The sequence below is a fragment of the Pelophylax lessonae genome (assembly GCF_965119305.1).
Source record: "Pelophylax lessonae genome assembly, chromosome: 9".
Lineage (NCBI taxonomy): Eukaryota > Metazoa > Chordata > Amphibia > Anura > Ranidae > Pelophylax > Pelophylax lessonae.
The window spans coordinates 108553453-108578396 of NC_138776.1; the positions used below are offsets into that span (position 1 = coordinate 108553453).

General features: G+C 45.5%; 1 protein-coding gene across 2 annotated transcripts in view; it reads left to right on the top strand.

Moving 5' to 3' along the window:
* The window catches only part of JMJD1C (jumonji domain containing 1C), a 490497-nt gene that overhangs the window by 387230 nt on the left and 78323 nt on the right, over nt 1-24944 (top strand). For both annotated transcript variants that reach the window (XM_082267995.1, XM_082267996.1), the window contains 4 exons: nt 2734-2858; nt 10964-11107; nt 11279-11453; nt 15276-16960. In XM_082267995.1, coding sequence (XP_082124121.1) covers nt 2734-2858; nt 10964-11107; nt 11279-11453; nt 15276-16960 — 2129 coding nt within the window. The remainder of the gene's footprint in view (nt 1-2733; nt 2859-10963; nt 11108-11278; nt 11454-15275; nt 16961-24944) is intronic.

Here is a 24944-nt window from a genome sequence, read left to right on the forward strand (position 1 = left end):
CATTATAACATTAATCATGTCTTGGCCTAGAAAGTGGAACTCAGAGTGTTGGTGCATATAGTAATAGGCTTTGGGCATTGTGCGCGCAGTAATCTTGCTTTCGGCGCTCCTTGCCGGCCGTTTAGCACCCCATCGTAGGTTTTTAGGTGGGGCCATAAAGAACCAATGTCAGCCTCCGTTCTGTAGAAAACCTTTACGTTAAGAACAGCTTTAAGCCCTGTTGCCAATTGAAAGACTGGACTTGCTCCTACAATATGCTCTTTACTTTTTCTGGATGTCAAATATTAGAACATAGAAAACCATCACATTTAGAAAATGAAAAGTACTTTGCATATATTACTGCACAGCTAGTTGGCTTTTTATTTTTTCAGATTATTGTTTGTAATTTGTTGTACTGCGGATGTGCGGTTTAATCAAATGGGGAAGTTGAACCCCAGGGCTTCCTGAGTGGGTATGCACACACTACTTATGCTGGAGGTGTCATAAAGGGTCTTTAGCGCCTGAGACATGTCAGACTTGTGATGCTTATGTGAAATATATGTACACATGCCACAGCTTGACGTTGAGAAATTGTGTATCAGAGCAAGACACTTTACTGTACCAAATATATACATTAGATCTGGCTCATGAGCTCCATAAAGTCATGGATGTAGGGTGTGATTGTGGTTTGGCCAACAAGTCATTTAAAATAAATGACCCAAACAAGGAAAAAGATAAAATATGCTGTTGTCAAATGTAGGTTGACAAGAAATGTCCACTGTAATCCCCCTTTTTTTTTTTTTTTTTTGAATAAATGCCATGGCAGGAGCAATTTCACTAAATGACGTGTTGCCATTTGTAATCTCTTGCATGCTGGGAAGTTTCTGCAGGTTTATAAAGCATATTGAGCCTGCTGTATGGTGGTAAATAAGGGGTTTGCATGCTAATGCATTTTCCATCCAGTGGTGTAAATAATGTTAGATAAAGAATGACTCTATTTTTGTATAAACACATGACCACATTACCAAATCTTGTTACATTTTTGAATACTAATTGCCATAAAAATGCTCCATCTCCTAAAATCTAAAGCAGGCCATAGATGATACGATTTTTCACCACAGGTGGAAGAAAATAAATTTGCCCAATTCCCCCTTCAACACAGTGTTGATGGGGGAATGCCTCCCACTACGCTATTGTGTTCTTCTAGCGGGGTGTGCGGGGAGCCCTCCGGGCCGCCTGAATACAATGGTTTTCTGCTAGCAACTATAGCCGTTGTCAGTAACCATTTGTAGAAAAATCCGACAGGCTGGTTGTACCTAAATCAATCTTTGGATTCAGGGCTCAACAAACCCCAGGCGCCAGGTCGCATTGGCGACTAGAATTAGCGGCCTAGCGCCTGGGTTACCATGCAGCAGGTGTCTTGTCGCTAGACATCCCAAGTCTCCTGCGAGGTGCAGGAGTCTCCCACATGCATGCTGCGGCTCCTTGACACCTTCAAGTGCCACGCCTGCATGTGGTAGACTCCCGCACCTCGCAGGAGACTTGGGATGTCTGGCGAAAGAACGATATCTGTCAGCTGTGACAGAACGGAGCTGATTCTTCCTGTGTAGTTCCGTCTCCGTCCTGTCACAGGCATGATGTGATCAAATGCACTCCGCCTGTGAGAGGAGAAATACAGGAAGCATCGGCTCTGCATGCTTCCTACTGCGCTGCTACTTGATCTCCACCAGCATTTCTCCCCAGCAGTACCTGCAAGGAGTGCCCACAGTAGTACCAGCCAGCAGTACCCGCAAGGAGTACCCACAGTAGTACCCGTCAGCAATAACCATAATTGTAAATATCCCAGCATGTGCAGTGTTTCTGGCTCCTACCACCATGACAACTTCAAGTGGCCATGGTGGTTGGAGTGTCCTTTCAAAGTACACACGGGTCAAATGCCGGGCATCAGAAGCCGACCATTCGGCATGCGTGAAAAATAAAAATGGCTCCTAACTTTTTTAGCTGGCTCCTAGATTTCAAGCAAATTTGTCAAGCCCTGTATGGATTGACTTGGGTGCAATCAGCCTTGCCCATACATGGATCGAAATTCGTCCAGTCCTTGCTAAACTGACCAAATTTTGATTCATGTATGGCCGCCTTTGGTAAATTATAAAATCGTGCCTGCTGGCAAGTGTGGTGTGGATGTTTGACATGATTAAAGACTGCAGAGAGTCTATTGTTTTCAAACCGACCTTTTCCATGAACTTGGGGAATTCAGGGCTGGAAAGATAATCCGTTTGTCCCATACTGTACATCACTATAAACACAACTTAAAAAAAGGTTTCAAAGCCAGTATCTTTGCCAAATACTGGTTTAAAATGCTACTGTATGTATGGTACAGTCGTCTTTTTGGTGTCTGCAGAAAAAACTGAGGCTGCAGTTAGCTATCATTGGCTAACACTGTAATATTTTCAAAATTAAATACAAAGCCATATACCACCCAGGCGATGGTAATTTGTGCCGTATGCTGTAAAATACTCAATGTTTGGTTGTGTAAATGGAGTTCTAGTCTGGAAATGGAAACTGTAAAAAAAATGTATTTCAAGGCGACACCATAAACATCTGAAACTCAATGACTGGGGATTTGTTTGCGTGTCTGCTCCAAGTATCTCGGTATCTGGAACCAATGCGCTTGGTGATGTAATAGCTGGCAGGAGATCAAGGGACCTGCCAATGATTTCCAAGTATCTAAATGTGTCATTGTTCTCTTCATAGGTCCTTATTCCTTAAACGGCTATCGAGTGAGGGTCTACAGACAAGACTCTGCCACCCAGTGGTTCACTGGCATAATAACTCACCATGACCTTTTCACCCGCACTATGATTGTTATGAATGATCAGGTGAGTTGATTTATTGGTCTCGTCAGTGTAGGCTGCATGTCTAAATGATACATTTTGGAAATGTCATTGGTTTCAGCAAGGTTGGGATCCTGAATTGCCCAAGCTGCTGCGGTGCTACATGTCCCAGCTTGTTGACGTGTACTTCAATGGCTGGATGGACTCAGGAATGTAATGTGACAGGTTTATGCTCTCTTCACCACTTAGTGAATTAATGATCCAGTGTCAAATTTTCAACCAGTGAAGAGTACTCAACACCTGACTTGCATTGTTAGTTCTGGTTCACTGACTTAGTAAGCAGTGCTGCAAGGAAGATGATTCCAGTCGTGCAGCACAGGCGTATAACCACTTCAATACTGGGCACTTTCACCCCCTTCCTGCCCAGGCCAATTTTCAGCTTTCACCGCTGTCCCACTTTGAATGACAATTGCGTGGTCATGCTACACTGTACCCATATTCAATTTTTATCATTTTTTTCACACAAATAGAGATTTCTCTAGCGCTCATTGACAGACGTAGTCCTCGGTGATACACCACCTTCGGGTTATGTTGCCTCCACAGGAGCAGGACTAGACAGGAAATTAAAAAGCTCTGGCCACACCCCAGGGGCAGTCCCAGAGGGTATATCCTCTCTCTCTTTGCCTCAGCAAATCAGTTATTTTCTGTCTAGTTAGGAGTAAGGACCTAGATACCTTGCTGGGATCTTAGGTCCTGGCAAGAATTTTTTCTTAAAGGATTTTTTTAGACAGCTTTTTTCTCCAGTGTTCCTGTGAGATCTTCAAGCAAGAAAGCTGAACTGGGCGACGGGCTGGATGTTGAGATCCGGTGGTCACCCCAGTTCAGCCTACGAGCGCGTGCAGGCCATAGCTCCGCGCTGGGTCGGCCGCGACAAAGTCCCATTAAAGGACTGTCCACGCGAGTTAAACGTCTCGCTGAAACGCCAAAGACCATGAGTCACGGCGTCCGTATCGGTCGACAGCCCTCCCGCCCCGGTGGAGAGGGGTACTGTCAGGAGTTGGTGCCCGCCTGGTTCCGGTATGGTGAGTAGTATGTTCCCCCTTTCCCCCTGACGGGTTTTGTGGTGAACGCGGGCCCCTCTCTGTATGGTAAGATAGAGTCCCTTTCTATCCTACAACATGACACAGATCCTCCTACTTTGAGTGTGATTTTATGTGTGCAAAAAGCCAGGAGGCTTGGTTTGGGAGCTAACAATCTAATTGTATACATGTTTTAAAGATGTAATCTGTGGCATTCTGGGAATCTTATGGGTTAAGAATAAGCTACCTACCAGTCAGAAGCCACGGACATGTAGACTGCCTTCCTAAATCAGATCTCCAGCTATCAGCAGGCCTCCCGAACGGCCATGCGGTCCGCCAGGGCCGGTACCGCCAACCACGCCATATCCCCATGCAGTGAGAGTGTTGTGCAGCACACCGCTGTTCAGTACGGGCCGCCGCCATTTTTTTTGCTGGATCGCACGAGCCGCCATTTTGGCATAGCCTCGTGTCTCCAGCATGGGGGCGGCCATGTTTGAGGTGATCCTAACACCTCGTGGAGCTTGGGGGAGGCGCCGGAAGGCGTACAGAGGGGCGGAGCCGCCTCCTTTCTTCCTGGGCAGCCAGCCAAAAGACTTCCTGTTTGTTAAGACAGCGCTGTAACCTGTTGCAGTTAAACTCTGAGCATCAAGTGGTGAGCCTGGGGGTCTATCTCTCTCTCTCTCTCTCGATCGATAGGGATCCCTAGCAGGTAACACTAAGGGGCTTTTGTGGCGCTGGGGGTCGAAAAAAAAAAAAAAAAAAAGTTTTATTTTTGAATTATATTATCCAGGAAGTAACTGGAGTTATCATGGACCCTGCCACACATATTCCCCCACCTGTTTCCCTCGAGGGGGCCACGGGACCCGCCGGTGCACAGAGTATAGAGTCATTTACAGCAATTTTGGAGTCTATGGTGGCTCGGGTGGAGGCGGCCTGTCAGGGACGGGGGTCAAGGAAGCGACCCCCGCCTACCCCTATACCATCTGACACCTCTGACTCAGATTCAGAGGTGGTCACGGCAGTTGCAGGTTCCTCTGCAAGGGCTGTTATCCCAGGTAAAGCCCCCTCAGACAGTGAGGAGGACGCTTCTTCTCCTGCTATTATTCAGGAAGAAGCATTGGTGGACGCACTAGTTGTGGCAGTGCAGGAAACCTTAAAACTTGAGGCTTTACCGGCAGAGGCAACTGAAACAGAGATTCCTTTTGGTACTAATAAGCCCATCAAGACGATGAAGGCTTTTCCTGTACCTAAATGTTTCGGTAATCAGATTAAAGGAGAATGGGAGCATTCTAAACGTACCTTTACTATTTCCAAGCGTATTGCTAGACGCTATCCGTTTGAGGAATCCATCATTAAGAAATGGACAGTACCACCAGTCGTGGATCCGCCTATTTCCAGGCTGAATAAAGCCACGGTTATTCCAGTGGAGGACACTTCGTCCTTTAAGGATCCGGTGGATCGAAAGATGGAAGCAGAGTCCCGCACCATCTTCTCTCTGATAAGGTCAGCTTTTAGACCAGTAATTGTTATTGGTCTAGTTTCCCAGACACTTACGGAATGGGCGAAAATGGTACGCCAAGATCTTAGGGGAAAAGATATTCCCCAGGAGACATCTGATTTGATGGAACAGATTATACAAGGGCTACAGTTTATCTGTGACGCAGCCTTGGACACTACTCCCTTATTAGGGCATGCATCTAAGACAGCGGTGATCCTCAGACGTGTGCTGTGGTTAAAATGCTGGTCAGCTGACCTAGGTTCCAAGAACACCTTGACAAATCTCCCCTTTCAGGGGAATCGTCTATTTGGGGCCAACCTAGATGAAATCATTAAGGATGCCACTGGGGGCAAGAGCACTTTTTTGCCACAGGCTGCTAAAGCTAAGGGAACTCGCAACAAGCGAGGACCTTTCTTTACCGCCCATAAAGGGCGCCGGCTGGTACTAGCGGGAAAGGCAAGACTTCTCCAGGAGGGTTCAAGAAGGGCTGGTCGGACAAGCAGAGGACCAACCCAGCCAAACCCGAAGCAAAGGAGTACACAGCCTGAAGGTGCGCCCCCACCCGGTTTCAGGGTGGGGGGACGTTTTCACCGGTATTCAGGACATTAGATCGAGCATCAACCACTACTACCGGTGCGATTCTTCCCTTCCAACATTTAAGTACTACAGGAAGCGGTAATTACCGTTCCCTGAATAGATCTTTTCCTTTACCTTTTCCTAAGATTAGTCCCGATACCTCACAGGAATCGGATCTGGTTGACCAGGTAGGCCAAGTAGCCTCTAGTCGGGTGACTTCGGTCCCTGAGGTTCAACCAGAAAAGATCACCTTTCCTGATAACTATCAGGTATCTGATAAATGTGTGGGAACAGAAAACGACCAGACTTTCTCGGATGGTCGGGGCCAGATACCTCTAGGGACGCCTGGTTCAGATCCAATCAGCGCCAGTGGTCCTAGAAATTCTAGGCTGGCCTCCTCAAGCCGGCCTGGCCGACTTGGACATGTTAGTCGTAGACGTTCCGTGGGAACTTCGTCTCAGGGAGTGTCTGTGGTCTCAAGGACCAATTTACCATCATGCTTTACAGTCGCTGGGTTTAATGGCCTGGCCATTGAGACCCAAGTACTGAAGGACAGAGGTTTGTCAGCTTCAGTCATTCCTACCATTATTAAAGCAAGGAAAGCGACTTCCAGCAAAGTCTATTATCACACATGGAAAACTTATATTGCGTGGTGCGAATCTTTAGGATTTCCTCCACGTACCTATTCGGTGTCTCGAATATTGGCCTTTTTGCAACAAGGGGTTGAGCAGAAGCTAGCCTTGAGCACCATCAAGGGTCAAGTTGCAGCATTAGCAATCTTCTTTCAGAAGCCTTTAGCTACCAAATCCTTGGTGCGGAATTTCATCCAGGGGGTGCGGCACCTGGCTCCTCCAGTCCGCGCGCCCTTACCGCCTTGGGATCTTAATTTGGTTTTGTCGGTTCTACAGAAACCTCCTTTTGAAAACATCAGGGAGATTCCCTTGCTTACTTTATCCCAGAAAGTGGCCTTCTTGGTGGCTATTACTTCTGCTCGCAGGGTGTCAGAACTGGCTGCATTATCATGCCAGTCCCCATACCTAGTGATTCATAGGGATAAGGTAGTACTTCATCCTAAGCCATCTTTTCTTCCCAAGGTGGTTTCAGATTTTCATCTGAATGAAGATATTGTACTACCTTCCTTGTGTCCTCAGCCCAAGCATCATCGGGAACATGCGTTGCATTCCTTAGATGTGGTTCGGGCAATCAGGGTATACCTGAAAGCTACGGAATCATTCCGTAAGACGGATTCACTTTTTGTGATCACGGATGGCCCCAGAAAGGGTTTGCCTGCATCTGCCGCGACCATTGCCAAATGGATTAGACAAACGGTGGTACAGGCTTATTCTATTAAGGGTCAGAGTCCTCCGTTCCCTGTTAGGGCGCACTCCACTTGAGCGCTCAGTACTTCCTGGGCCTTTCGCCATCAGGCGTCAGTGGTCCAGGTATGTAAGGCGGCCACCTGGTCGTCAGTACATACCTTTACAAAATTCTATAAAATTGATGTGACGGCATCGGCGGATGCCTCATTTGGCCGCAAGGTTTTGCAGGCCGCAATTTGAGGAGACCGGTGGTCTACCTCGAGGGTTTTTTTCTGTTTGAAAAAAAAAAAAATTGTTTTCTCTTTTTTTGTTGAGTCTCATCATTAAGGATGAGCATTGTAAACTTCTAGTTGGCACCGGTTGGGCCTTCTAGATTGGGATTTGATTTCCATTTTCCCACCCCTCAGTTGTGATACTGCTCTGGGACGTCCCGAAGGTGGTGTATCACCGAGGACTACGTCTGTCAATGAGCGCTAGAGAAAAATGGATTTTTGTAAAATCTTACCGTAAAATCCTTTTCTCTTAGCTCATTGACAGACGTAGTCCCCGCCCCTCTGTTTTTTTGAGTTGGGTTAAAATCTCTAAAGACTGCTTTTTCACATAACTGATTTGCTGAGGCAGAGAGAGAGAGGATATACCCTCTGGGACTGCCCCTGGGGTGTGGCCAGAGCTTTTTAATTTCCTGTCTAGTCCTGCTCCTGTGGAGGCAACATAACCCGAAGGTGGTGTATCACCGAGGACTACGTCTGTCAATGAGCTAAGAGAAAAGGATTTTACGGTAAGATTTTACAAAAATCCATTTTTATTTTGGTGGTATTTAATCACCACTGGGTTTTTTATTTTTTACTAAAAAAAAAAAAAAGAAATATTTTCTCTTATTTTCTGTCAGTAAATTTTGAAAATAAGTACATTTTCTCCTTCGCTGATGAGGCGGCACTGATGGGCACTGATAGACTGCACTGATGGACACTAATAGGCTGCACTGATGGGCTTCACTGATGAGGAGGTACTAATATCCCATACTGATAGGTGGCACTGATGAGCACTGACGGGCGGCACTGACAGACACGGACAAGCAGCACAGATGAGCAGGCACTGACTGGCAGCACTATGGCACTAATTGTGGGCACTGTGAGCACTGATGGTGGCCACTGTTTTTTAACTTTCTGTAATTAAGGCACTGTGGATCACATGGGTAAAGAGCCAAGTTATTGGCTCTTTACCAAGATCGGGGTCGTGCCGTGTCCTAGCAACATGGCGCGGCCACGATCGCTGCACTGCGCGACCGAGAGGCCTTCCTGGGGCGCCGTCATATGACGACGTCCCAGAAGAGCTGCACCGCTCCGCCGTTATTTGACGGTGGGCGGGCGGTAAGTGGTTAAAAAACAGGCCAGAAATGGCAGTTCACATTGATCTTACCAGGCTTCTTTAGGGGGTCATTTACACAAGTGTTGCCTTCTGAAGAGTGATCCGCATTGTTGGGCAGGCAGGGAGGAGGCAATACGTCACCACATCATCTATTTTAACCCCTCAACACCCACACTACATTTGCATAAATTGCACACTGTTGCGACACAGTCCTATTCAGTTAGATGGGTCATGGCAATACATGCACACTCCCACATGCTTTATCCCTGCAAGTACCAAAAAATACCCATCAATCTGCCAGGAAAGCACTCTATGCCCTGTTGTGGACTGACAAAGCAGAGCCCTTTTTTTTTTTTTATTGTTTTTTTGTTTTTTATAACATACAGCTTACTACTAAATAGTAGTAAACCATGCTCAGTATCTTTTTACTAAATTACTCAACCACTCCCGATCTCAGATCTCTACAACAAAGGTCTAAGGCTGGCCATAGACCACCGTTCGAATGTTGGCTGGTTCAATAGAAACCGGACGAGATTCAAACCGCGTGTCAGCATGCTGAATGTACCAATTGATCGATAAACTTGGGCATAGCCAGCCTACCGGATTCACTTGTTATTATCGCTAACAGCTGCTAGCATTAATCACTGTCTTCTCCCAGTGGGGACGGCTTTCCCTGCACCTCCTCTGGGAGTATACTATCTGCAGGAGGGGTTCCCCTCTCAGCACTGTCTATTGATGGGGGAATCGTGCAAATTCTTTTCCAGCAACCCGTAGTAGCAGGAAAGAAATTTGCACCGCCTATGGCTGGCCTAATCATTCTCTAATGCATGATAAGAACTGGGAGGGCTAAATAGCCTCTTTGAGATAATACAGGAAGTGTGTAGAGGTTATTGTACAGCTATCAAAATAATACAGTAAGTTCCTTACAAACGAATATTCAACTTGCAAACTTTTAGAGATGCAAACACGTTTCCACAGTTTTTTTTATTTATTTTTTTTTTCGTTCAACCCAGTGGGCTGAATAAAAAAAAAAAATATGGACAGATTGTTGCACCAACACAAGGAATGTTGGTGTGGCAATCTCCCTTGCTCTGTGCTATTGTGTTCTAACAGGAGGGCTTCCCCCGCCAGGACACACTGATCTGTGCTTGCAGCCTTTGTCTGCAAGCCGTGATCTTTGTTGGACTTGCGAAAGAGCTCCCAGAACAGAACTACGCTTGGTCCAAATGTCGGCCCACGTGTACTGCAAGTCGAAGGGGCATGACCAAAAAATGTCTGCCGACTGACTCCCGATCAGCTCTCTCAGCCAATGGCTGAGAACGCTGACCAGAGAGGGGAGATTGCTGTGCTAACATCGATTTGTTACTACAGTGGCTCCAATCTGAGCTGTCAGGTTTTTTTTTTTTTTTTTTTCCCTTTCCAGCCTGCTGGGTTAAACAAAAAAAAAAAACTAGCAGTGTACACTAGGCATTACTTTTTTTTTTTTTTCCAGGGACATAAAATGCTTCCTATGGTATGTTTAAGAAGCCAGAAGGGAACATATAAGAGAAGTTCATTGTTAGGGTTTACATACAAATAATGTATTTCTAAACAAGGACTGCATTTATGTATTAGGCACGTTCCATTTTAGGAACACTAAGAGCTGGAACACAACTTTGCAATTTGGTGTATTGCAATAGCGTTACATGTGTTAGCGCACTTTTTGAATGGCGCCCAACACAGATGCTTTGCAGCACGCAACAAAGCATGATAACACATTACTGTGTGTTGTGGTGTACTGCTTTGCAATAAAATCATGCTAGCTTTTTTTTTGGTTCAAAATGATTTAGCGTCCTTAACACAACGCATTTTAACGTGTGTTCGCACAATTTAGAGAGAATGTGAAGTGTGAATGAGCCCGTTGGACTATAAGGAAACTATTGGGAACAAAGATGGGTTTTTTTGTAAGGTTTTGCCATAAGGACAGAACAATAGAAATAAAAGATCCTGCTCAAAAGACAAATTGGTAATGTTTCTGGATGACTGTTAAGATTGCTTTATTAAACTGGTTCATTTTGTTGAATAAACAATAGCATTTCTGGCCGTCTTGGAGCAGTACTTTAGCTGTTGGCCCCTGTGACCCTCTTCTGTCGCATGAAATAAGAAATTGTATTGCCATGGGCTACTTGCACTTGATTTCTTTGTTCCAAATTTCTTTAATCAGCCCCATTCTGTTTTGATATTGTTTTCTTTCTGTAACAGACACTTTCTTTTTGTAGTTTTTCTGTTATTTGTGATCAAAATAATAAGCATAACTTTGTTTTATCCCAGGTTCTAGAGCCACAGAATGTTGATCCTTCTATGGTTCAGATGACCTTTCTCGATGATGTTGTATACTCTTTGTTAAAAGGTGAAAATATTGGCATCACGTCCCGCCGCAGGTCGCGCTCCAATCAGAATAGCAACACAATTCATGTAGGTATTTTTGATGCTTTTTTTACCTGGTTTCCATTTTGATTTTGTTTGCTGCATTCAGTTGGTTTCAGCTAACAGATACTATTGTTTCTTATGCTTTAACTAGTTGAACCAGTTATTGATTGTGATTTTTTTGACAGTCTGTTCTAACCAGTAGAATGTTATTTATAGGGTCATTATACACGTGCACAAGCGAATAGTCCCAGACCCGTGATGAACCCTCAGAGCTCCACAAAACAGAATCAGCACCGTAACGCCCGTTTAAACAAGAGGAAAGGTTCTGACAGCAGCATGCCCGATGAAGATAGGATTAAAGAGGAAAGATATGATGGTACTGGTAGAATAGGTAAGCAAAACTGTCAACTGTTTTACCATTTAGCATGAACTGAGCTTGTCAGAATGACAATTTTTATAGCGTACTAATTATTTTTATTCTTACACCTGCAGAGAGCCATAAATGAGACTGTGTCTTTGTACATTGTTACATACATGTCCTTAAAATGGTTTGTTCTTTTGAGTATCTTTTTATGCCTTGCTGTTATTACACTTATCAATATCCCCCACCCATCCCTAAAATGTGAGAGCTGCCAAGTTGATCACTGTTACCACCATCTGGGGTGTATTTCTTACTGACCACTAAAACTGACCATACACGATTTCGGCTAAATTCAAGCTGTTGGTGGTCCTGTCGGCAACACACGGCTTGATAAAACAAGTAAAAAATAAAGGAGGTGGGTGGAAAATCATCGACCGAACAGTGATCACATCTAAGCAGGTATTCAAGTGGTCGCAGGTGCTTGAATACAAAAGCCGACAGTTTAGATTCTTCCATCCATGCTGAACGAGAAAAATCTAGCCCTGAATGGTTAGATTAATGTGGTATTAAACCCAAAAACAAGAAGAAAATTTGCTTTAGTTTGACAAACACAGCTCCTTATTCTTCTTAACCATTGAGTTATATCAACTATATACCTACAGAAGTACGACACTAGGCAGGAAAAAGCTTGACTATGCCTATGGGCAGTCCCAGAGGGTATACACCTACACACTCAGCTATAGGCACTCAGTTTTTTTTTTCTGCCTTGTCAGGATTAAGGACCTAGTTCCTTGCTGGTCTAGCAATTTTTTTCCTTTTAAATAGATTTTTTCCTATCTTTTGTTTTTTGTTCCTGTGAGAATCTACAATCAACTGCTGGACTGTGCGATGGACTGAATAATCAAGATCCAGAGGATCCCCCCAGTGTGGCATGCGTGCGCGTGCAGGCCTCAGCTCTGCGATAGGTCAGCCACAACATAGCCCCACTGGACGGGGGCTGGCCTGTGAGTTAAACATCTTGCAAGGGCGCATACGATCTGGCCTCGGCCTGAGTTGCAGCGTTCCTCCTAGCCGACAGCCACCCACATCTGGATTGAGCGGTGCCCACCCTGTTCCTGGTATGGTAAGTAGCTGTCCCCCCTCTACACCTGGAGGGTTTTTGGGGTGGACGTAAGCCCTTCCCTGGGACGGTGGGACCCCTGAGTGTTACCCCCTGCCCCCCCCCCCCCCCATCCCTCTAAAAATTTGGTGGTCACTGTGGGTCTTCGGCCCTCCCCTCAGCTGCCCCTTGGTGGTCGGCTCTGCTGAGGCTTGCATCCAAGCGACTGGGCATCCACAAAAATTTAAGCCGCAGCCTACTCGGTCCACATCACAGCCGGCGGCCCCCTTTTAAGGGACTATTTCCTATTACGCTGGCCTCTATGGAGGGGCTCGGAGGCTGATCCCCTTGTTTTTTTTGCGGGGTCCAGTCAGTGGTCAAATCGTGGGCCCTTGGTCGGTGGTGTACCCCTTGCGGGATTGCAGTCGGCGGCCCTCTCGATTTATGTTTTTCTGGGTGACCTTGGTATATAACTTCCACCGCTCTTCCGTAACCTCCCCTGCCTCACCTGTCTATCAGATCCTGAATCTGTTTTGGCAGCCGAGGACGCGAGTCACCCTACTAGGTCTGCGTCCATGCACCCTGAGTGTTCAGACAGTGAGGATGTTTCCTCTGCTCCTCTAGCCGTGCATGAAAAGGCGCTGGTGGATGCACTGATTGTGTCAGAGTGTGAAATTTTAAACATGGTGGAGGAGGCGCCAGTCCCTTTTGGCAACACAGGTCCTCCACTTTAGCGACGGGGGTGTTGTTCCCCTTTGCCGCTTGCTTTGACAACATTGTCACATAACATTGGGGTTGTCCAGAACGCACTCTTGTGGGCCCTAAGCGTGTTGCTATGTGGTATCCTTATAAGGATTAACTGCTTAAAAAGTGTCCGTCCCACCTGTAGTGGACTTGCCGGTTTCCAGATTAAATAAGGCACCTTCATTCTGGTTGAGGAGTCCTTGGCCTTTAAAGATCCATTTGATAGGAGAGCGGAGGCTCTGGCCCCTCCATATGTTTCACTATGGCTGGATCGGCCGGTATTTACTATTGCCCTGATGTTGCAAATTCTGACGAGTGGGCTAAACTTTTACGCCGAGACCTGAAGGAGAAGAGGCTTCCCCCTGCCTTTGCAGGAGTGGCTCCTTCGATTTTAGGCTGTCTGTATCAGCAGTGGTCCTTCGGCGTCTTATCTGGCTGATAATGAAGAGATTTTGCTCTTGGCAGGCTAACCTGTAGAGTGCCACATCCCTGGATATAAGTTAAAAAAATGGAAATTTTCCCCTGATTGTGGGACTTTATAGGCACTTATCAAAAATGTAACATCAATATCAAAAATTAGACTTGTAATAGAAATATAATTTATTATAGAAAAACACATAGGGAAACATTCTTTGCAGGAGTGGCTCCTTCGATTTCATAGGGATGTATTCAGGACCATCTTTTTAATTTGGTTAGTTTATTTTTTTTCTGTCTGTAGTTAACTGTCACATGTACTTAAAGGAATCCCAGGAGAAATGTGTAGGATGTCACTGCAGTTCCTTTTTAAATATGCTAGTTGTCTGGCTGTCCTTTTTAATTCTGTCTGTCACTAGTTGAACAGAAACAAGAATACCGATTGAGTTCTGATTTTGCTTTCTGCCTGCTTGTTTCATGTCATTGATTTGAAAGAGTTTTGAAGACAGAACCAGGAAGCTAGCACTTTGAGAAGCAGCTCAGCAATGGCAGCCTACATTTTACTTTTAGGTCTCTTCAGTTGTACTGCTTCATGTATAGTCACACAGTCCGGATCTTTTGCTTTTACCAGTGTTTTCTTAGTTGTCATTATGCAGATGACAGTCTAAATCATTATTATTATTATTATTATTCTTATACAGGATTTTTTTATAGCATCAACAGTTTGCGCAGTGCTTTACAATACAGCAGCAATACAAATTATTACAAAAGGGATAAGATAGTCCTGCTCCTGGGAGCTTACATTCTAATAGAGAGGGGCAAGTGCAGCAAAAGGTAATAACTGTGGGATGAACTGATTGGAGAATTAAGAGAATCGTTAATAATAATGAATAAGAATCATGAAGAATTAGGATTTTTTTACATTAAAGGGTAATTTTTCAGATCACCAAATTAAGGGGCGTTCATAGTTTAGTGTACTACATAGAAGCACTTAACCATTGTGTCTTATTAGGTTTAGCATGTTTGTACACTCATAGAAAAGAATGGGTGGAGAGGATCTTTCTGTCCTTGTTTGAATGATGTGCCCAAGGCGTCCTTGCTCCCCAGCATTCTCAATATTCTCTCAGTGTACAAGCAGTGAAAGACTTGTTCCTTTTCTAAGAAGAGAATGGAACATTCTGTGATCAGTGGCTAGAATGATTGTATTGCTCACATTAATATACTATTGATTACAGTCCTCCATCAAACCTCTAACATGCCTCTTTATTCAGTCTGCTGCTTGTCAAAAATGGCAGAAAAAGGTAAATTAAACATAATGTCAGCATGTTGTGAATTAATAACAGAACCGATGTAGACTGATTGTAATTAGCAGCACTGTGAATTTTGTAGGACTTTTAAGCCTCCATTCGACAAAACGTCACATTGTCGCTTGCACTTATGACAGATCAGTATAATTCTAGACTCCTTTTATATCGTATGTGTAACACAAGGAAAACCAACATTGGATCTAAGTGTCTTCACAATTCAAAAACATGCATGTTTTGTGGCTCTGTATGAGAACTGATGTCTTTTTTGTTAATTTTTTCTGTTTGCAGAAAATGTAAAAAGGAATAAACATTTCCACAGCAAAAGGAGGAAACCTGAGGAGGATGAGAAGAAATTAATTCTGAAAAGACTGCGCCCAGACAATATTTCTGACTACTCTGAGAGCAGTGACTCAGAAAATTCAAATAAAAGGATAATAGATTCTTCCTCAGAGCAAAATTCTGAGAATGAGTTGAAAAGCAAAAACACTTCAAAGATAAACGGAGACGAAGGAAAATCCCAAAGTAGCGAAGGGGCTGAGGAACAGACACTAATAGATAGGCATTCTCACTGGGACAAGATTCAGGAGGATAAAAAGCATCAAGCTGAAGCAGAAAGGCTGAAGTCAGCTGACTTGCCGCTCCAGAAAGAAAGCCCTCAGTTTCTCCTATCTGAGCAGACAGCACTTTATGAGCAGAATTCCAATAAGCCACAAGCTCCAGAAAGCGTGGTTGAGAGGAACAACACTACGGAACTGTTACAGACTGAGTCGCTGATCAGTAAGCCTCCCACGCCAAAAAATTCTATTGTCTTAACTAATGAAAACAGTTTGGACAAAGCACCCCAGGAAAACATTTCAAGTAAGTTTAACACACAGCCCACTGCCAAGAGGGAGCTGCAAGTCGGCGACCTGAAACAGTCGTTTGGCACGGTTGGTTTTTCCAATACAAAGAAGCCGGATTCTGAGCATGCTTGGAATGATGCTTCCAACAATAAGACCGACTTGGCACTTTCAGGGGTGTTAAAAGCACCCCAGTTAATTAATAAGGAGATTAACGATAGGGATAAGATGCACCATACCTCAGTTATTGGTAGCACATCCCTAACTGATGAACAGAAGAGGCTTCAAAAACAGACAATGGACGCTCTTAAGGCAAAGCCACACATGCTGGAGTCCTCTAGTAAAATAAAATATAATTCTTCTCCAGATGTTTTAAAAACTCGGCCTGTCCATTCTCCGGATCCATTAAAACTTAAAGCCAACTATCACAATAACCAGATTTCTGGGACTGTGAGGACCTCAAGCAAAATGGACTGCGACACTCACAGGTCCAGTTTTCATCCGGTGGCTGCACGAGTGAGCACTATAGAATCTACAAAGAGCCCGCTCATTATTGACAAAAATGAACATTTTACAGTTTACAGGGACCCAGCGCTTGTTGGACCAGAGACTGCAGCTAACCACATTTCTTCTTATTTGCACCAGCACAATTTTGCTCTTCATTCTCCAGCTCATCGAGCATGTTTACCTCCAAACAGCCACCACCCAGCACTAACCGCTAACCCTCATATGTTAACATCGTCCTCAAACCAAACGCCTATGACTGCTATTAATGCCCATCAGCTGGGCAGCACATCACATCATTCAGTCCACCATCCTCACTTACTACCTACGGTGCTATCTGGTATGCCTCCTGGCTCTTTGCTAGGGGGGCATCCCCAACTAGAGACTGCACATGCCAGCAGCCTTAGCCACTTGGCTCTTGCACATCAGCAACAGCAGCAAATGTTACAGCACCAGTCACCTCATCTCCTCAGCCAAGCTCACCCTCAAGCTTCGTTTAACCATGTGGGACTTTATCCAATCATCTGGCAGTATCCAAATGGAAGCCATGCTTACTCTGGCCTTGGTCTGCCCTCTTCAAAGTGGGTTCATCCCGAGAATCATGTCAATGCAGAGGCCTCCATTAGAAGGGTAAGATTTGTATTTATATATTTTCATGGCTCATGGGTTTGTTCATAACTGTCTCAGTTCAATATAGCTGTTAAAGAATTGAATAATGTTGAACTCTAGGTAAAACGCTCCATAAACAGGTGAAAAACATACATGGGGGTTGGTTAATCTGCTGTAGGATTTCTATTTCTGTATCATTCCTGTCATTTATACAGCTGGTTAGTGCAGCCTACCGCAAAAACTGACTTTTCTGTACTGCAATAAGAATACCCCTACAGATTTTGTTCTTCCCTCAGCTGTGAACAATAAAGGAAAAGCAGCAGACTGAGCTCATATTTCTGTCAATCTGCTCTGTCTATTAGAATGTCACTTGTTGGCAAATGAGCACTACAGCTCAATTGATTGGCTCCTTGTACTGCTTCTTCCTCTTCCAGTCTGATCTGCTGGTTTGTAAGAGACTAAACCCAACTCAAAATCATGTTCTCACATTGGTTGCTTTTAATACACTAAGGCCTGGTTCACATCTGTTTGGCTCTGAGAGACACATTTTGCTCCAGCTTGGCAGCCCATTCATTGGAATATGCTGGCGTGCCTCCAGAAATATAGGGAAAAGGTCTTTGCACCATTTCTAGGATTGCATCACGCACAGGAACCACAAGTGTAGGTGTGGTTCCCAGTGCGGGTGCTTTTTCTAGTGCATCCAGCACTTTTTCTGTGCGGGTGGTTGTGGCTGCAGAGGTGGGGACCCGCAGCGGGAACCACCTGCACAGATGTAAACTGGGCCTTAACCACTTGCCAACTGCCTAACGCCGATCTACGTCGGCAGTCAGCCCCTCACAGGCAAAGCGACATAGGTCTAGCCTGAGAGGGTCTAGGGAGCGAGCGCGCGCCGCCGGAGGCGCGCTCCCGCACCACCCCGCGCTTGTGACCGGCGGACCCGATGTCCGCCGGTCACTCTGCGATTGTCGGGGGAGAGGGAGAAAGTCGGGCGGCTTGTGTAAACAAGCTGCCTGTCATTCTCCCCTGTGTATGAAGGATGATCATACGGTTCTACTATGTAGAACCGTTGATCACTGTTCATACATCTGAAGCCACAGCCAATCACAGTAGAAAGCACGCCCCTAGGGACACACATAGCCCCTCCCTTTCAAAAAAAGTTAACCCCTTCACTGCCAATGTATTTTTACAGTAACAGTGCATATGTATAGCACTGATTACTGTAGAAATGTCACTGGTAACCCCAAAAATGTCAGTCAAGGGTCCGATCTGTCCGCCGCAATGTCGCAGTACCGCAAAAAAAATCGCAGATCGCCGCCATTACGCGTTAAAAAAAAAAACAACAAAAATGACAAAAATCTTTCCCTTTGTTAGTAAACGCGATAACTTTTGCGCAAACCAATCAAAATACGCTTTTTGCGATTTTTTTTTTTTTTTTTTCCAAACATAGGTAGCATAAAACAAATTGGACCGAAAATGTTAAAAAATTTTGATTTTTACATTTTTTTGGGGGGAATTTCATATAAAAAAAATGTGAAAAATATTGCTTTCTCTAGCGCTCATCGACAGACGTAGTCCTCGGTGATACACCACCTTCGGGTTATGTTACCTCCGCAGGAGCAGGACTAGACAGGAAATTAAAAAGCTCTGGCCACACCCTAGGGGCAGTCCCAGAGGGTATATCCTCTCTCTCTCTGCCTCAGCAAATCAGTTATTTTCTGTCTAGTTAGGAGTAAGGACCTAGACACCTTGCTGGGATCTTAGGTCCTGGCAAGAATTTTTTCTTAAAGGATTTTTTTAGACAGCTTTTTCTCCAGTGTTCCTGTGAGATCTTCAAGCAAGAAAGCTGAACTGGGCGACGGGCTGGATGTTGAGATCCGGTGGTCACCCCAGTTCAGCCTACGAGCGCGTGCAGGCCATAGCTCCGCGCTGGGTCGGCCGCGACAAAGTCCCGTTAAAAGGACTGAACCCGCGAGTTAAACGTCTCGCTGAAACGCCAAAGACCATGAGTCACGGCGTTCGTATCGGTCGACAGCCCTCCCGCCCCGGTGGAGAGGGGTACTGTCAGGAGTTGGTGCCCGCCTAGTTCCGGTATGGTGAGTAGTATGTTCCCCCTTTCCCCCTGACGGGTTTTGTGGTGAACGCGGGCCCCTCTCTGTATGGTAAGAAAGAGTCCTTTCTGTCCTATAACATGTCACAGATCCTCCTACTTTGAGTGTGATTTTTTGTGTACAAAAAGCCAGGAGGCTTGGTTTGGGAGCTAACAATCTATTGTATACATGTTTAAAAGATGTAATCTGTGGCATTCTGGGAATCTTATGGGTTTAGTATAAGCTACCTACCAGTCAGAAGCCACGGACATGTAGACTGCCTTCCAAATCAGATCTCCAGCTATTAGCAGGCCTCCCGAACGGCCATGCGGTCCGCCAGGGGCCGATACCGCCAACCACGCCATATCCCCAGGCAGAGACAGTGTTGTGTGCCCTGCAGCACACCGCCATTCAGCAGGCCGCCGCCATTTTTTCTTGCAGGATCGCACGAGCCGCCATTTTGGCGTAGCCTCGTGTCTCCAGCATGGGGGCGGCCATGTTTGAGGTGATCCTACACCTCGTGGAGCTTGGGGGAGGCGCCGGAAGGCGTGCAGAGGGGCGGAGCCGCCTCCTTTCTTCCTGGGCAGCCAGCCAAAAGACTTCCTGTTTGTCAAGACAGCGCTGTAAGCTGTTGCAGTTTAACTCTGAGCATCAAGTGGTGAGCCTGGGGGTCTATCTCTCTCTCTCTCGATCGATAGGGATCCCTAAGCAGGTAACACTAAGGGGCTTTTTTGTGGCGCCGGGGGTCAGAAAAGAAAAAAAAAAAAAAAAAAAAAAGTTTTTTTCTTTACTTTTGAATTATATTATCCAGGTAGTAACTGGAGTTATTATGGACCCTGCCACACATATTCCCCCACCTGTTTCCCTCGAGGGGGCCTCGGGACCCGCCGGTGCACAGAGTATAGAGTCATTTACAGCAATTTTGGAGTCTATGGTGGCTCGGGTGGAGGCGGCCTGTCAGGGACGGGGGTCAAGGAAGCGACCCCCGCCTACCCCTATACCATCTGACACCTCTGACTCAGATTCAGAGATGGTCACGGCAGTTGCAGGTTCCTCTGCAAGGGCTGTTATCCCAGGTAAAGCCCCCTCAGACAGTGAGGAGGACGCTTCTTCTCTTGCTATAATTCAGGAAGAAGCATTGGTGGACGCACTAGTTGTGGCAGTGCAAGAAACCTTAAAACTTGAGGCTTTACCGGCAGAGGCAACTGAAACAGAGAGGCCTTTTGGGACTAATAAGCCCATCAAGACGGCGAAGGCTTTTCCTGTTCCTAAATGTTTTGGTAATCAGATTAAAGGAGAATGGGAGCATTCTAAACGTACCTTTACTATTTCCAAGCGTATTGCTAGACGCTATCCGTTTGAGGAATCCATCATTAAGAAATGGACGGTACCACCAGTCGTGGATCCGCCTATTTCCAGGCTGAATAAAGCCACGGTTATTCCAGTGGAGGACACTTCGTCCTTTAAGGATCCGGTGGATCGAAAGATAGAAGCAGAGTCCCGCACTATCTTTTCTCTGATAGGGTCAGCATTTAGACCAGTAATCGTTATTGGTCTAGTTTCCCAGACACTTACGGAATGGGCGAAAATGGTACGCCAAGATCTTAGGGGAAAAGATATTCCCCAGGAGACATCTGATTTGATGGAACAGATCATACAAGGGCTACGGTTTATCTGTGACGCAGCCTTGGACACTACTCCCTTATTAGGGCATGCATCTAAGTTAGCAGTGATCCTCAGACGTGTGCTGTGGTTAAAATGCTGGTCAGCTGACCTAGGTTCCAAAAAGACCTTGACCAATCTCCCCTTTCAGGGGAATCGTCTATTTGGAGCCAACCTAGATGAAATCATTAAGGATGCCACTGGGGGCAAGAGCACTTTTTTGCCACAGGCTGCAAAAGCTAAGGGACCTCGCAACAAGCGAGGACCTTTCTTTACCGCCCATAAAGGGCGCCCGGCTGGTACTAGCGGGAAAGGCAAGACTCCTCCAGGAGGGTTCAAGAAGGGGACCAACCCAGCCAAACCTGAAGCAAAGGAGTACACAGCCTGAAGGTGCGCCCCCACCCGGTTTCAGGGTGGGGGGACGTTTTCACCGGTATTCAGGACATTAGATCGAGCATCAACCACTACTACCGGTGCGATTCTTCCCTTCCAACATTTAAGTACCACAGGAAGCGGTAGTTACCGTTCCCTGAAAAGATCTTTTCCTTTACCTTTTCCTAAGATTAGTCCCGATACCTCACAGGAATCGGATCTGGTTGACCAGATAGGCCAAGTAGCCTCTAGTCGGGTGACTTCGGTCCCTGAGGTTCAACCAGAAAAGATCACCTTTCCTGATAACTATCAGGTATTTGATAAATGTGTGGGAACAGAAAACGACCAGACTTTCTCGGATGGTCGGGGCCAGATAGCTCTAGGGACGCCTGGTTCAGATCCAATCAGCGCCAGTGGTCCTAGAAATTCTAGGCTGGCCTCCTCAAGCCGGCCTGGCCGACTTGGACATGTTAGTCGCAGACGTTCCGTGGGAACTTCGTCTCAGGGAGTGTCTGTGGTCTCAAGGACCAATTTACCTTCGTGCTTTACAGTCGCTGGTTTTAATGGCCTGGCCATTGAGACCCAAGTACTGAAGGACAGAGGTTTGTCTACTTCAGTCATTCCTACCCTTATTAAAGCAAGGAAAGCGACTTCCAGCAAAGTCTATTATCACACATGGAAGACTTATATTGCGTGGTGCGAATCTTTAGGATTTCCTCCACGTACCTATTCGGTGACTCGAATATTGGCTTTTTTGCAACAAGGGGTTGAGCAGAAGCTAGCCTTGAGCACCATCAAGGGTCAAGTTTCAGCATTAGCAATCTTCTTTCAGAAGCCTTTAGCTACCAAATCCTTGGTGCGGAATTTCATCCAGGGGGTGCGGCACCTGGCTCCTCCAGTCCGCGCGCCCTTACCGCCCTGGGATCTTAATTTGGTTTTGTCGGTTCTACAGAAACCTCCTTTTGAAAACATCAGGGAGATTCCCTTGTTTACTCTATCCCAGAAGGTGGCCTTCTTGGTGGCTATTACTTCTGCTCGCAGGGTGTCAGAACTGGCTGCATTATCATGCCAGTCACCATACCTAGTGATTCATAGGGATAAGGTAGTACTTCATCCTAAGCCATCTTTTCTTCCCAAGGTGGTTTCAGATTTTCATCTGAATGAAGATATTGTACTACCTTCCTTGTGTCCTCAGCCCAAGCATCATCGGGAACATGCGTTGCATTCCTTAGATGTGGTTCGGGCAATCAGGGTATACCTGAAATCTACGGAATCATTCCGTAAGACGGATTCACTTTTTGTGATCACGGATGGCCCCAGAAAGGGTTTGCCTGCATCTGCCGCGACCATTGCCAAATGGATTAGACAAACGGTGGTACAGGCTTATTCTATTAAGGGTCAGAGTCCTCCGTTCCCTGTTAGGGCGCACTCCACTCGAGCGCTCAGTACTTCCTGGGCCTTTCGCCATCAGGCGTCAGTGGTCCAGGTATGTAAGGCGGCCACCTGGTCGTCGGTACATACCTTTACAAAATTCTATAAAATTGATGTGACGGCATCGGCGGATGCCTCATTTGGCCGCAAGGTTTTGCAGGCCGCAATTTGAGGAGACCGGTGGTCTACCTCGAGGGTTTTTTTCTGTTTGAAAGAAAAAAAAAATAAAAATTTTTGTTTTCTCCTTTTTTGTTGAGTCTCATCATAAAGGATGAGCATTGTAAACTTCTAGTTGGCACCGGTTGGGCCTTCTAGATTGGGATTTGATTTCCATTTTCCCACCCCTCAGTTGTGATACTGCTCTGGGACGTCCCGAAGGTGGTGTATCACCGAGGACTACGTCTGTCGATGAGCGCTAGAGAAAAATGGATTTTTGTAAAATCTTACCGTAAAATCCTTTTCTCTTAGCTCATCGACAGACGTAGTCCCCGCCCCTCTGTTTTGGAGTTGGGTTGGGTTAAATTCTCTAAGCACTGCTTTTTCACATAACTGATTTGCTGAGGCAGAGAGAGAGAGGATATACCCTCTGGGACTGCCCCTAGGGTGTGGCCAGAGCTTTTTAATTTCCTGTCTAGTCCTGCTCCTGCGGAGGTAACATAACCCGAAGGTGGTGTATCACCGAGGACTACGTCTGTCGATGAGCTAAGAGAAAAGGATTTTACGGTAAGATTTTACAAAAATCCATTTATTTTTGCAAAATTTACGCTCTTTTTTTTGTTTATAGCACATGATCAAAAAATCGCACAGGTGATCAAATACCACCAAAAGAAAGCTCTGTGGGAAAAAAAGGACGCCAAATTCGTTTAGATACAGCGTCGTACGACCGCGCAATTGTCCGTTAAAGTCACGCAGTGCCGAATCGCAAAATACCCCCTGGTCAGGAAGGGGGTAAAATCTTCCGGGGCTTAAGTGGTTAAAGGTGTTCCCCCCCCCCCAAAAAAAAAAAGTTTAAAAAGTGAAGTAGTTGTATGCAAAATTACCAATATAAATGATTTATTTTACCCTAACCTTTTACAGTTCACAGCCTGAAATTCAGTACTTAATTTCCCAAATAATAATGAATTTGGACCGGTCACACCAGAACGTGGTTTGAGAAACCAGAGTTCCATGCGTGTTTCCTGCACAATGTTTAGAACGCACTGTCCTTGTGATCTGCTGTGGGTGTCGCACGTTATTGGTGTGAAGCGGCCCTTAAGGATATTGCTTTCCAACCAAAAGGAACATTTCTTTTTTTTTAGTTCTTATGACAAGAAATGGATTTAAGCGGTATTAAACCCAAAAGAAGGCATTTATTATATTTCAGCTTACCAATTGTTAGATGTGATGGCTGCCTTCGTTTTCTTTTTTAGGCTTTCTTTCCTTTATTTTCAGCTGGTAATCTGGGCTGTAATCTGTTTTTTTTTCAACAGTACAAGCTGTTCTGCAGATGTCAGTTACAGGGTTCGGACAAACCATTTTCCACTGACAGGAGTGCTTACAAAGTTCAGCTTTTTTTAACCACTTAAGCCCCGGAAGATTTTACCCCCATTCCGACCAGGGTTTTTTTTGCGATTCGGCACTGCGTGACTTTAACGGACAATTGCGCGGTTGTACGATGCTGTACATAAATGAATTTGACGTCCTTTTTTCCCACAAACAGAGCTTTCTTTTGGTGGTATTTGATCACCTGTGCGATTTTTTTGATCATGCGCTATAAACAAAAAAAGAGCATCAATTTTGCAAAAATAACAATATTTTTTCACATTTTTTTTATATGAAATTCCCCCCAAAAAAATGTAAAAATCAAAATTTTCGGCCAATTTGTTTTATGCTACATATGTTTGGTAAAAAAAATTGCAAAAAGTGTATTTTGATTGGTTTGCGCAAAAGTTATCGCGTTTACTAACAAAGGGAAAGATTTTTGTCATTTTTGTTGTTTTTTTTTTTTAACGCGTAATGGCGGCGATCTGTGATTTTTTTTTTTTTTTGCGGTACTGCGACATTGCGGCGGACAGATCGGACCCTTGACTGGCATTTTTGACACTTTTGGGGTTACCAGTGACATTTCTACAGTAATCAGTGCTATACATATGCACTGTTACTGTAAAATTACACTGGCAGTGAAGGGTTAACTTTTTTTGAGAGGGAGGGGTTATGTGTCCCTAGGGGCGTGATTCTAACTGTGATTGGCTGTGGCTTGAGGTGTAGGAACAGTGATCAACGGTCCTACATAGTAGAACTGTATAATCACTATTCCTACACAGGGGAGAATGACAGGCGGCTTGTTTACATCAGCCGCCTGCCTTTCTCCCTCTGCACCGACGATCGCCGAGTGACCGGCGGACATCGGGTCCGGCAGTCACACGCACGGGGGGGGGGGGGGGTCCGTGACTGCGCCTCCGGGGGCGCGTGCT